General features: G+C 46.3%; 1 protein-coding gene across 1 annotated transcript in view; it reads right to left on the bottom strand.

The window, feature by feature from the left end:
• The window catches only part of LOC143104498 (caM kinase-like vesicle-associated protein), a 77,773-nt gene extending 64,741 nt beyond the window's left edge, over positions 1–13,032 (bottom strand). The window contains exons 1-3 of the mRNA XM_076268596.1: positions 12,938–13,032; positions 4,580–4,711; positions 2,748–2,822 (exon numbers count right to left, since the gene is read on the bottom strand). Coding sequence (XP_076124711.1) covers positions 2,748–2,822; positions 4,580–4,711; positions 12,938–13,032 — 302 coding nt within the window. The remainder of the gene's footprint in view (positions 1–2,747; positions 2,823–4,579; positions 4,712–12,937) is intronic.
• Between the last annotated feature and the right edge of the window lie 1,310 nt (positions 13,033–14,342).

Here is a 14,342-nt window from a genome sequence, read left to right as displayed (position 1 = left end):
TCCCGGCAGACCCATTGTATCAGATTGCAATTCCACCACCTACAACATTTCCTTTTTTATAGATCACTTTATCAACCCTCTTTCCACTAGACACTCCAGTTACATAAAAGACACATATGACTTCATACACAAGATTCGGCCCATGGCAGTTCCCAACCATACTTACCTCTTTACCATAGACGTGGATAGCCTATACACTAATATAAACACTAGAGCCGGCATCCAAGCAATTCAAGTTATCCAGATCCCACCAGACCAGACAATATTCTCCTCCAACTATTGGAGATCTGTCTTACACATAACGACTTCCAATTTGATGACAGACTTTTCTTACAGATTCATGGAACTGCCATGGGCCAAAGATTCGCACCAGCATATGCCAACATTTAAATGAGTGAGTGGGAGCAAGAAGCTCTGGCCAAATGCCCCCTCAAACCCCTGTTCTACTATCGCTTCCTGGACGACATCATTGGCGCTTGGACACACACACTAGACTAATTCAATGACTTCTTTCACACACTCAACACGCACCACACCACAATTAAACTGAAAGCCACAATTGACCTACACTCCGTAAACTTCTTAGACACTACCATCTTTCTAACACCCCTCTCTTCAACACATAGCTCCCTCAGTACCAAAGTATATTTCAAACCCACAGACACACATGCACTCTTACACAAAACAAGCTACCACCCAAAACACACCTTCCGAGCAATCATCAAATCCCAAATCATAAGATTCCATCGCATCTGCAGTATTCCAGCCGACGTCCAGGAAGCGATAGTAACACTCTTTACAGTCCTCCGTACACATGGTTATTCAAAAAGATTTTTATGCAAAATTAAAACAGATACTCTACATCTTCTTGCTCCCACTCACTCTAACAGATCACCACACCACACACATTCTAACACACAATCATTAATCCCTAGCCCTGATCCCCCTATCCTAAACCACACTATGGACACCCCTGAATCCACCTCGGAACCCCATCCACAACCTTCTCACATTACACAACACACTTACATTACACTTTCAAACAACACTTCACGCACCTCCAATCTTCTCACCCCACCTTTCAACACCACAGAATCATTTCAGCTTTACGCAAGAACCATAACTTACAGGATAAACTTATCAGGTCACGGTTCTCCAGGAAACCCCCTCCACAGCCCCTCCCACATGATTCCTTCTTCAAGCCCCAACAGTTTATTACCAACTTTCATTCCCATTGCACAGCCCCAAACACACCCCTTACACTGGACACCACTAATGCAGTTTACATCATTACATGTCACAAATGCCACCTACTGTATATTGGTGAAACAGGTAACACGATCCGCACCAGACTTAAACAACATCTTTACAGTATTTCCCGGAACACACGTACAACCCTTTTAGTTGGCCATTTCCAGGTTCATAACACCACTAACCTTGCCATTTGTGGCCTTGAGAGCAACCCTGGCTGGAGCACCGCGCAAAGAAGGAGAGCAGAACGCCTCTGGATTTGTAAACTAAAAACATTTTTTTCCGTTTGGTTTAAATGAAAGTTAATTTCTTTGGCCTTTTTTGTCTCGTCCTTCTGTTAATAAAGATATTTTCTTCCTGTCTTCATTCTAGGTTCCTTTGGGTTAGTTTTTAGTTATCATTTTTTATTTCTTATATGTGAATTTACTTATCCTGTATTAAAAGTTTTTTGGTTTCCCCACACTTCACAAGTTTTTTTGTAGAGCACTTATTTTCAAAAGCACTTTAAAACATTTTTAGCACTTATCTGGACTTAGCCCCTATTTCCTACTTATCCCTCTCCCCCAGTCCCAACTCCTGACCCTAACCCAGTCCCAATCCCTAACCCCTTCCCCCAGCCCCATTCTCTAACCCCAACCCTTCCCTAGCCCTTACCCCTCCCCCTGTCCCAACTCCTAACCTTAACCCAGTACCAATCCCTAACCCAACCCTAATCTCTAATTTTAACCTTTCCCCAGTCCTAACCCTAACCTCTCCCCCAGTCCCAATTCCTAACCCCTACTTCTCTTAGCCCCAATCCCCTACTACATGGTTATTATACAGTTATTACACAGTTATCACACATTTATCAGTTATTACACAGTTTTTACACATGTATCACACATTTATTATACAATTATATTACGCACTTATTATTACTTTATTTTTTTACACAGTCTACACCAGTTCTCACTTTTTTTGTTTGTTTCCTCTATGTTCCTTTTTCTTTTATACTACCCTCCGACACAAGACAGTTTTCCCTCACTCCCAGCACCAGTCTGTTCCGACCCAATTGGCCAGCGCACTCTAGGCGATCTTGCCCCTAAAAGATCATTTTCCCTTCACCGAACCCTATCTCTTTTTGTGTTGTTGTGTTGTAATGAGAGTGGGGTTCACTCTTGTTGTGTTGTAATGTTGTGTTGTTGTGTTGTAATGAGAGTGGGGTTCGTGTCTTGTTGTGTTGTTGTGAGAGTGGGGTTTGTGTCTTGTTGTGTTGTTGTGAGAGTGGGGTTTGTGTCTTGTTGCAATGGATGCCATTGAGATTGGAAAGTATGATTTTGACGTCAAATCAGGTAACTCTGGGTACAAGATTTCTGCCTGAAAAGTTTTTGAGCAAAAATCTGAACCGACTCTGTGTTCAAGTCATCCAACTCTGTGTTCAAGTCATCTTTTTTGAGTCGGAGGTCAGGATGTGTCATGAATGCAGTATTACAGCTCCAGGAAGAGGAAGTACTTACAGCTCCAAAAAGAGGAAGTACTCTTTTCTGGTTTCATAGACGTCCACCAGCTGGAGAATGTTGGGGTGCTTCACCCTGAGAAGGAGACAAAGAGAAGTGTGAGTCATAAGGGCAGTTTGTGTATCTGGTGTGTGTGTGTGTATGTTTGTGTGTGTGTGTGGGTGTGTGTTTGTCTCCTCAGTACAACACTACACTCCTCAGCTCAACACTACGCTCCTCAGCTCAACACTACGTTCTTCAGCTCCTCAACACTACACTCCTCAGCTCAACACTACGCTCCTCAACACTACGCTCCTCAGCTCAACACTACGCTCCTCAGCTCCTCAACACTACGCTCCTCAGTTCAACACTACACTCCTCAGCTCCTCAACACTACGCTCCTCAGCTCAACACTACGCTCCTCAACACTACGCTGCTCAGCTCCTCAACACTACGCTCCTCAACACTACGCTCCTCAGCTCCTCAACACTACACTCCTCAGCTCAACACTACGCTCCTCAACACTACGCTCCTCAGCTCCTCAACACGACGCTCCTCAGCTCAACACTACGCTCCTCAGCTCAACACTACACTCCTCAGCTCCTCAACACTACGCTCCTCAGTTCAACACTACACTCCTCAGCTCAACACTACGCTCCTCAACACTACGCTCCTCAGCTCAACACTACACTCCTCAACACTACGCTCCTCAACTCCTCAACACTACGCTCCTCAACACTACGCTCCTCAGCTTAACACTACGCTCCTCAACACTAAGGTCCTCAGCTCCTCAACACTACGCTCCTCAGCTCAACACTATGCTCCTCAGCTCAACACTACACTCCTCAGCTCAACACTACGCTCCTCAGTACAACACTACGCTCCTCAGCTCAACACTACACTCCTCAGCTCAACACTACACTCCTCAGTACAACACTACGCTCTTCAGCTCCTCAACACTACGCTCCTCAGCTCAACACTACGCTCCTCAACACTACGCTCCTCAGCTTAACACTACGCTCCTCAACACTACGCTCCTCAGCTCAACACTACGCTCCTCAACACTATGCTCCTCAACACTACGCTCCTCAGCTCAACACTACGCTCCTCAGCTCCTCAACACTACGCTCCTCAGCTCAACACTACGCTCCTCAGCTCCTCAACACTACGCTCCTCAGCTCCTCAACACTACGCTCCTCAGTACAACACTACGCTCCTCAGCTCCTCAACACTACGCTCCTCAGTACAACACTACGCTCCTCAGCTCCTCAGTACAACACTACGCTCCTCAGCACAACACTACGCTCCTCAACACTACGCTCCTCAGTACAACACTACACTCCTCAACACTACACTCCTCAACACTACGCTCCTCAACACTACACTCCTCAACACTACACTCCTCAACACTACGCTCCTCAACACTACACTCCTCAACACTACGCTCCTCAACACTACGCTCCTCAACACTACGCTCCTCAGTACAACACTACACTCCTCAACACTACGCTCCTCAACACTACACTCCTCAGTACAACACTACACTCCTCAGCTCCTCAACACTACGCTCCTCAGCTCCTCAGTACAACACTACGCTCCTCAGTACAACACTACACTCCTCAGCTCAACACTACGCTCCTCAGCTCCTCAGTACAACACTACGCTCCTCAGCTCCTCAGTACAACACTATGCTCCTCAGTACAACACTATGCTCCTCAACACTACAAATGTGCTCTGAATTAGCCTGAGGGAAAAATAGAACACTTACTCTGTGATTAGTGTGAGACCTTAGAACACTTCTAGGACCTTAGAACACTTCTGCAGGATGAAGATTTCATTTTTAGAACACTTACATCTGTAGGATGAAGATTTCATTCTTTGCAGCTTTCCGCACTTTCCTCCCGTCCTTCTTCAGGAACCTCTTGCAGGTGTACATCTTCAGCGTGCTCTTGTCTTTGGCCCTGAAGATCTCACAGAACTCCTCCCTGCAGAGAACGGCACAGGCACACACATAGACACACATAGGCACTGTTACGTGCCCTTGTGTAGCCTACTTGGCTGTCATTACCCCTTATTGTGTGCAGGTGTGCTGGCGTCTGCGAGTTGGCCTGCCTATGAAAGCCGCCTTTTCCAACATGGCCGCAGCTCGATCTCGGATCACACGCTGTTTACAGACCGATTCAGATACAGATTCTATTCTCGCCGTTTCGCTACTCTGCTCACAAATTGTCTTTTCTTTTTCTCGTTTTTCGAAACTGACCATTGTAACTGGTGACGGGCCGGTGAATTTTTTGTTTGTTTTCCCACATTAGAATAGCTGGACGTTAGTGTAGAAGGTAAGCAGTGCGGAAGACTCACGCATTTTTATTTCGAGGAGGTAAGATAGTATTTGCTTAAAACTATTAGAAGGTTAGGAAGCTTGCTAGAATCTGTTTTTAGTTATTTATTACTGTGCTTTCGAAGCATTGGCATCGTTGCTGAAGTCTCAGTTCGTCCAAAATAAATTAACATTTATACTTTTCTTATTCCTGACTCCTGGGCCTTTCTTATGTTGTGTTTCCATTTTCATGTTTATTGGATTCATAACATAAATGGGGGCTCGTCCGGGAGGAATTAATTGATTCATTAATTGGCTAATTACTTGAAAAATTTCGACGGTCGAAAATCCGCCCGATAGTTGTCAATTTTTTTTCTGGTGTTTCCCCGCTGCCGCGCAGTGGCTGACACGCGTGTCCTTTGTTCCCTTTGCAGTGTTTATTGTTAAAATACACCAGCATTTAGTCTGTTAATTGATTCAATATTTTTCGAAATCCCAGGAGTTTTGTGAGTAGTTGCGGTAGCCTTTTTGTCTGAAACACGTTTGTTCGTTTGTTCAGTTTTGCTCTCGCAACATGTTCGATTTAGAAGAGTACACAAAAGCGCCTACGCAGGAAGGCCTGCTTACTATAACTCGCGATGAATTGTTGCGTGTTGCAGGTCATTATACAATCGAGGTACGTAGTGGTTTAAACAAAGCCGACCTTCAAAGACACTTAATTGAGGCCTTGCATGCTCAGGGAGTGTTTGGTGAGGCTCTGAAAATTGTTACCGATCCTCCAGCCTCTCCCACTAAGTCTTCACTTGACTGGAAGCGTCTCGAGTTAAAAGAAAAAGAACTCGCATGGGAGCAGGTTAAATTAAAAGAAAAGAGAGAACATGAGATCAAGTTAAAAGAATTGGAGCTTGAAAAGGCAGTCCGTTTAAAAGAGTTGGAAATACGGGCTAGAGAGGCCGGTATTCAGCCTCAGCCTGAGTTGCCCGTAATATCAGAGTCGTACAATGAAAAAGAAGTCGACAAATTCTTCGCGCACTTCGAGCGTGTGGCTACGACTTTGAAGTGGCCTAATGCAGTTTGGACTATGGTTTTGCAATGCGTGTTTACCGGTAAGGCACAGGAAGCTTATTTGTCGTTACCGCTTGCTGATGCTTCTGATTATGCGAAAGTCAAGCAGGCAGTGCTACGGATTTATTCTCTCGTTCCAGAAGCCTACCGGCAAAAATTCTGCAAATTTCAAAAACCTGAAGCGCAAACCTACGTCGAGTTTTGGGAAAAAGAGCTGCTATTCGACCGCTGGCTCTCCTCACAAAATGTAACCACTTTCGAGGCTCTGTGTGTGTGTGTGTGTGTGTGTGTGTGTGTGTGTGCGTGTGTGCGTGTGTGTGTGCGTGTGCGTGTGTGCGTGTGCGTGCGTGTGTGTGCGCGTGTGCGTGTGTGCGTGTGTGTGTGCGTGTGTGCGCGGGTGTGTGTGTGCGTAACCTGCTTATCGTAGAGGATTTTACTAACTGTCTTCTACAAAACGTTGCTACGCACGTAAGCGAACACAAAGATTTAACACCCGCCACAGCGGCCGTGCTTGCGGACGAGTATGCTTTTGCCCACAAGCGCGATCTTACGCTCACCGTGAAAAGTAGCTCCTCAAAGCCGAACAGACAGGTTAGAGACCCAGCGCCTGATGCAGCCCACTCCCCGTCTCCAAACTCTGACAAAGTTGCGTCCTCATTTAAGTCTACCCAGCCTACCTGTGTCTACTGTAAAAAGCGTGGCCATATATTGGCAGACACAGCCTGCTCGGCCACTGAAAACTGAAACTGCCCTGTGCACCTCCAATTTCCCCAAAAACGAGATTAAACTCTCTTATGCAACTACAGAGCAAGCCACGAGCTCTTTATCGTCATTTGCACCCTTTATTACTGACGGAACCGTCGCTTTACCTGGAATGCCTGATAAGCGTGTTCACATAAAATTGTAACGCGACACAGGCGCTTCGCAAAGCTTTTTATTAAAAGACGTTTTGCCTTTCAGCGACGATACAACCCTGCTGAAAAAAACAGCTAGAAACCAGCTTATGCTGGTAGCTGGTTATAGCTGGTTTAAGCTGGTCTTTGCTGGTTTTCTTCCAGCTCTTGCTGGTCTTTGCTGGTGTAGCTGGTTGGACCACCAGCTGGATATGCTGGCGTGACCATGTGAGGAAGCTGGTCATGCTGGTTTGACCAGCCTGTCGTTTGGGATACAGCTGGTGCAAGATGGTCATGCTGGTGACCAGCCTGCCAAGCTTGACATTGTTGGTGTAAGATGGTCATGCTGGTTTGACCAACATAAGCTGGCATGGCCAGTTAAACCAGCAGTGTAGACCAGCAACACCAGCTAAAATGACCAGCTTGAGGTGGTACGACAAGCAAAACCAGCTGAATTTCCATCGTTAGGTGGTTAAACCAGCTGAAGGTATGTTTTCGCAAGAGATTTGCTGGTCTAGCTGGTCAACCATCATAGGGTGGTCAAACAAGCTGGTCAACAAGCTGGTCAACCAGCAAACCACCTTTAGCTGGTCAGGCTGGTTTTTTCAGTAGGTAAGTACTGGAGATAGTGTCTTGGTCAGAGGATTTGAAATGGGCTATGTGAATGTGCCTTTACACAAGGTATCCCTCTCTTCCGATTTAATCACCGGTGATGTAATTGTAGGTGTCCGCCCCTCTCTTCCAGTAGAAGGCGTTGCGATGCTACTCGGAAATGACCTTTGTGGGGGAAAAATATTCTCATCACCTATTGTATCTCCAGCTGCCTCAGGCGATGTTGATTTGCCCACAGCATATCCTGAAGTTTTCCGTCCAGTGTGGTCACACGTGCCATGGCACAGCGCGCTGTTCTTGACGATTCCAAACCCGACGAGATCGACTTATATGATACTTTCATTGCCCGTCCTTTCTCGTCTGTTAATGCACAGCCGTCTGATATTTCTCCCTCAGCCTCACGTAAATCAGCTCTTAGCCGTGATCAGCTTATAATTGAGCAAAAGAAAGATCCCTCTCTCACCTCGTTATTTTCCGAGGCAATGTCTGAGCGTGATGTTGAGTTCAGTCCCCACGGATATTTTGTACAAGACGGTGTTTTAATGCGCAAGTGGAGACCGTTGACTGCTCCAGCGCGCGATACGTGGCATGTTGTTAATCAAATTGTTGTGCCAGCTCCTTATAGGGAGGAGATTTTGCGTTTAGCCCACGACCATCATTTCTCCGGACATCTAGGCATTAATAAGACCGCTGACCGTCTCCTCCGCCATTTCTTTTGGCCAGGTGTTAGGCGTGATGTCGCCAGATACTGTAACACATGCCATCCATGTCAGGTCATAGGCAAACCTAATCAAATTATCCAGCCTGCTCCGTTGCAGCCAATTCCGGTCTCCTCCGAACCGTTTGAGCGGGTGCTACTGGACTGCGTGGGCCCTTTGTCCCGTACCAAGTCTGGTAATGTTTATTTGCTCACAATAATGTGCAGCTTAACTCGTTTCCCTGAGGCCGTCCCTCTGAGATGGATAACGACGCCTCTCGTTGTCAAAGCCTTGTTGAAGTTCTTCTCTATATTCGGTCTCCCCAAAGTCGTCCAGACCGATCGCGGAACGAACTTTCTGTCCAACATATTCAGACAGGTCATGGAACAGCTAGCAATAAAACACGTTATCTCTAGCAGCTACCATCCGCAGTCGCAGGGGGCGCTAGAGAGGTTCCACCAGACCCTTAAGAACATGTTGGCAACATACTGTCACGAATTTGAGCACGACTGGGATGAAGGAATTCCGCTGGTCTTCTTTGCCATACGAGAAGTGGTCCAGGAGAGTTTGGGCTTTAGCCCTGCTGAGCTCGTCTTCGGCCACTCCGTGCGTGGCCCTTTAAAAGTGTTGAAAGAAGCGTGGCTCACTGAAACCACTAATTATCACGATCTCTCTGACTACGTTTCCAAAATGCGTTACAGGTTGCAGCGTGCCTGTCAGTTAGCCAAAGAGAACCTCGATGTTTCTCAGATGAGGATGAAAAAACTGTACGACCGCAAGGCCGTCGCCCACCACTTTGTTCCAGGCGACCAGGTAATGGTGTTGTTACCAGTCCTCGGTTCTGCTTTGCAGGCGCGTTATACAGGTCCTTACCGCGTGGAACGTAGGCTAGGTGATCTAAATTACGTTATCGCCACGCCGGACCGCAGAAAAAAAATCCACACTCTGCCACGCGAACAGGTTAAAGCCATATCATGTGCGACAGCCCAGGGTGATGTCATCTCCAAACTCTGACTCATCCGTTTCTCCTCAAAATGACAGCCCAGCTCCGTTGCTGTCCACGGCACATGGTGCTGAAACTGTCACCGTTGTTTCAGAAGCGCCTCCCGACGTTCCCGGCCCTCCTATGGAGGTGGTCGAAGGCAGACTTAAAAACTCTGAAATACTCGCAGATCTCCCTTCATTTCTCTCTCATCTCTCTGCTCCTGAGTCCGCTGATCTGTCAGCATTCATTTTGTCACACAAGGATTTGTTTACTGATATTCCTCGCTGTACAACTGCCATCACACACGACATCGAAGTTGAATGCAGTAGGCCAATTAAACAACATCCATATCGCCCAACCCTTTGAAGCGCCAGATACTTAGGCAGGAGGTTCATTACATGCTCGAGAACAATATTGCTGAACCCAGCTCCAGCCCCTGGAGCTCACCATGTCTGTTAGTTCCAAAGCCCGATGGTACATTTAGTTTTTGTACCGATTTCAGACGCGTAAATGCTGTAACAAAAGCAGACAGTTTCCCGCTACCCCGTATGGATGACTGCGTTGACCGCTTGGGTCCCGCCAACCATGTTAGTAAATTGGACCTTCTTAAGGGCTATTGGCAGGTCCCATTAACCGAGTGTGCCAAGGAGATCTTAGGTTTTGCCACACCAGACCATTTCTTGCAGTACGTCCGCATGCCTTTCGGCCTTCGAAATTCTGCCGCCACATTTCAGCTCTTGGCTAATAATGTCTTAGATGGTGTCCCAAACTGTGAGGCCTATTTAGACGACCTCCTCGTATATAGCGCCACCTGGCGTGAACATATAGAACATCTTTCCACAGTTTTTCACCGTCTGTCTCGCGCTGAATTAACCGTTAACTTGGCAAAGTGCGTCTTCGGCCAGGCATCCGTCATCTACCTCGGTAAAATCATTGGGCGTGGGCAGGTTCGCCCCGTCCAAGCAAAAGTTGAGGCCATCACGAATTTTCCAGCTCCGACCACCCGACGAGATTTACGCCGCTTCCTCGGCATGGTCGGGTACTATAGGTCGTTCTGCAAAAACTTCTCGACCGTGGCTGCCCCACTGACCGACTTGTTGAGCACGAAGCGTGTCTTCAAATGGAGTGATACTTGTCAGTCTGCGTTTGACTCCGTGAAAGCTCTCCTCACCACTGCGCCAGTATTGGCCGCGCCAGATTTTAATCTGCCTTTCTCTGTCACAATAGACGCGAGTGATGTAGGCGCTGGCGCTGTCCTGTGTCAGCGTGGTGCTGATGGTCTGGAACACCCCGTTGCTTTCTTCTCGCACAAATTCATTCATTACCAGCGCGCATATTCCACTATCGAAAAGGAAGCGCTTGCGCTGGTGCTCGCGCTGCAGCACTTTGAAGTCTATGTCGGCGGCGCTGCCACAGTTACAGTTTTTACCGACCACAACCCCTTGACGTTCTTGAACCGAATGTGCAATAACAATCAAAGACTTATGCGTTGGAGTCTTGTTCTTCAGGGCTTCAACATCGTCATTAAACACATTCGTGGTCGGGACAATCTGGTCGCTGACGCGTTATCTCGCGTATAACCCATTTCATTAGTGGTAATAAATTGTCGGGAGATATTAACTGTGTTTATCATCTGCAGGATGAGCTCTTATTCGGGAAAAGAAGTCTCTCCACTTGTTTAGGATAAGTATACCTTTTTTTTTTATATATCTATCTTTTTATATCTTTGGTGCAATTATGTATTTACTGGGTACATGTTATTGATACCATAATTTTGCCCTCCAACTTATTCTTATCGGTGGGGGTGTTACGTGCCCTTGTGTAGCCTACTTGGCTGTTCTAGTCTCACCCTCTACCTGTATTCTCTCTACCTGTCATTACCCCTTATTGTGTGCAGGTGTGCTGGCGTCTGCGAGTTGGCCTGCCTATAAAAGCTGCCTTTTCCAACATGGCCGCAGCTCGATCTCGGATCACACGCTGTTTACAGACCGATTCAGATACAGATTCTATTCTCGCCGTTTCGCTACTCTGCTCACAAATTGTCTTTTCTTTTTCTCGTTTTTCGAAACTGACCATTGTAACTGGTGACGGGCCGGTGAATTTTTTGTTTGTTTTCCCACATTAGAATAGCTGGACGTTAGTGTAGAAGGTAAGCCGTGCGGAAGACTCACGCATTTTTATTTCGAGGAGGTAAGATAGTATTTGCTTAAAACTATTAGAAGGTTAGGAAGCTTGCTAGAATCTGTTTTTAGTTATTTATTACTGTGCTTTCGAAGCATTGGCATCGTTGCTGAAGTCTCAGTTCGTCCAAAATAAATTAACATTTATATTTTTCTTATTCCTGACTCCTGGGCCTTTCTTATGTTGTGTTTCCATTTTCATGTTTATTGGATTCATAACAGGCACATACATAGACACACACATAGGGGCACACACATAGGGGGGCACACATAGGGGCACACACACACATAGGGGCACACACACATAGGCACACACATAGGCACACACATAGGGGCGCACACACATAGGCACACACATAGGGGCACACACACATAGGGGCACACACACATAGGCACACACATATGCACACACACACACATAGGGGCACACACACATAGGCACACACATAGGCACAAACACATAGACACACACATAGGCACACACATAGGGGCACACACACACAGGCACACACATAGGCACACACATAGGGGCGCACACACACACATAGGGGCACACACACACACAGGCACACACATAGGGGCACACACAGGCACACACACATAGGGGCACACACATAGGCACACACATAGGGGCACACACATAGGGGCACACACACAAAGGGGCACACACATAGGCACACACACACAGGCACACACATAGGGGCACACACACACACACATAGGGGCACACACATAGGCACACACATAGGGGCACACACATAGGGGCACACACACACATAGGCACACACACACACACATAGGCACACACACACATAGGGGCACACATAGGGACATAGTGGACACTGAGACAGAATGTGTGTGTGTGTGTGTGTGTATGATGCTGTGTATGGATCAGGATGTGTGTGTGTGAGTGTGTGATGTATGTGTGTTTGTGTGTGTGTGTGTGTGTGTGTGTGTGATGCTGTGCATGGATCAGGATGTGTGTGTGTGTGTGTGTGTGTGTGATGCAGCAGGATGTGTGTGTGTGTGTCAAGTCAAGTCGGCTTTATTGTCAATTTGTCAACTTGACTTGACTTGACGTGTGTGTGTGTGTGTGTGTGTGTGTGTGTGTGTGTTTGTGATGCAGCAGGATGTGTGTGTGTGTGTGTGTGTGTGTGTGTGTGTGTGTGATGCTGTACATGGATCAGGATGTGTGTGTGTGTGTGTGTGTGTGTGTGTGTGTGTGTGTGTGTGTGTGTGTGATGCAGCAGGATGTGTGGGACATGGTACTTACGATTTGACGATCTGGCCCAGGTCATACGTGTGTGTGTGTGTGTGTGTGTGTGTGTGTACGTACGATTTGACGATCTGGCCCAGGTCATACGTGTGTGTGTGTGTGTGTACGTACGATTTGATGATCTGGCCCAGGTCATACGTGTGTGTGTGTGTGTGATGCAGCAGGATGTGTGTGTGTGTACGTACGATTTGACGATCTGGCCCAGGTCATACTTGTCAGTCACCTCCGCGGGGCTGTGGAAGTCCTTCTTCTCCCCGAGATGTAAACAGCCGAATGGCATGGCCACTGCTGGACTGCAAAACACAAACACATTCATGTCAGTCACACTCACTGCCAGAAACACACACACATTTATGTCAGTCACACTCTGCCAGAAACACACACACATTTATGTCAGTCACACTCTCTGCCAGAAACACACACACGTCCTAAAAAATAGTCAGTGATTTGGAAAGTCACTCACAAACTCCCAACACAAATCAGCCAGTCAGCTCAATCAACACATCCCTCCGCTGGGTTAGGGTTAGGGTTAGGGAATGTAGAATTAGGGTTAAGGTTAGGGTTAGGGTTGAACATGAAGATGTTGACTATTTCATGGAAAATACACTGCAAAAAATGAATTCTAACCAAGTGTTATTGATCTTATATTAAGATTAAAAAATCTATTTGGTATTGTTTTTAGTATGAAAAGACTTACCTAGCGCCCTCTCAAAAGATCATTTTGACTTAATTTAAGAAGACTTTAACTTATTTTAAGGAGTCTTATCAAGACAAATTTGCTCAACGCACTGGCAGAAAAATTTGCTTGTTTTTAGGACAAATTTGCTTAACGCACTGGCAGACAAATTTGCTTGTTTTCAAGATGAGATGTCTTAAAATAAGTCAATTTTTTTTTTAATTAAGTCAAATGATTTCACAAGAAAGCGCTAGGTAAGTCTCTTTATACTGAAAAGAATACCAACTAGTTTTTTTTATCTTGATATAAGATTAATAACACTTGGTTAGATTTTGTTAGATAAGCAGTTTTTGCAGTGTACATGTTCATTTTGAATTTGAGGCCAGCAACATGTTGGGGGATGGGGGCATGCATTACTAACAGACCTTTAAGAGAAGCTTAATGCCTTTATATGGCGTGTGTGTGTGTGTGTGTGGACTTTATGCCTTGTTTACCACTGTGCTGCTTCACCTCTTCATTTAACAACATCCTGTAAATGTTTAGGAACTGAGGAGACCAGTTTGTAGAGTTTTGAGAATGAAATGTCTCATTCCGGCCCGATGGGATTTCAGTTGCTCAACAGTATGGGGTATTCTTAACCATGTTTTTCATTCCATGATGCACCCAATTAGACAGGTCTGGACTGCAGACAGGCCATTTTAGCCCCTGGGCTCTTCCTCTATGGAGAAGTACTGCTTAAATATGTGCAGAATTCATTTTGGCATTGTTTATCTGAAATATTCAAGGTCTTCCCCGACAAAGACATTGCCTGGATGGCAGTATATGTTGCTCAAAACCATGATTCAGAATTGATGGTGCCTTGCCAGATGTGCAAGATGCCCATGCTGTAGGCACTAATGCACTTCCACACCGTC

The sequence above is a fragment of the Alosa pseudoharengus genome, unplaced genomic scaffold (genome assembly GCF_046254945.1).
Source record: "Alosa pseudoharengus isolate Yale_2024_CS ecotype anadromous, Long Island Sound unplaced genomic scaffold, YU_APseudo_1.1 YU_APseudo_1.1_scf_5, whole genome shotgun sequence".
In the NCBI taxonomy this organism is placed as follows: Eukaryota; Metazoa; Chordata; class Actinopteri; order Clupeiformes; family Clupeidae; genus Alosa; species Alosa pseudoharengus.
The sequence above is the reverse complement of the archived record's forward strand: the minus strand, read 5'-3'. Positions and strand labels throughout refer to the sequence as shown.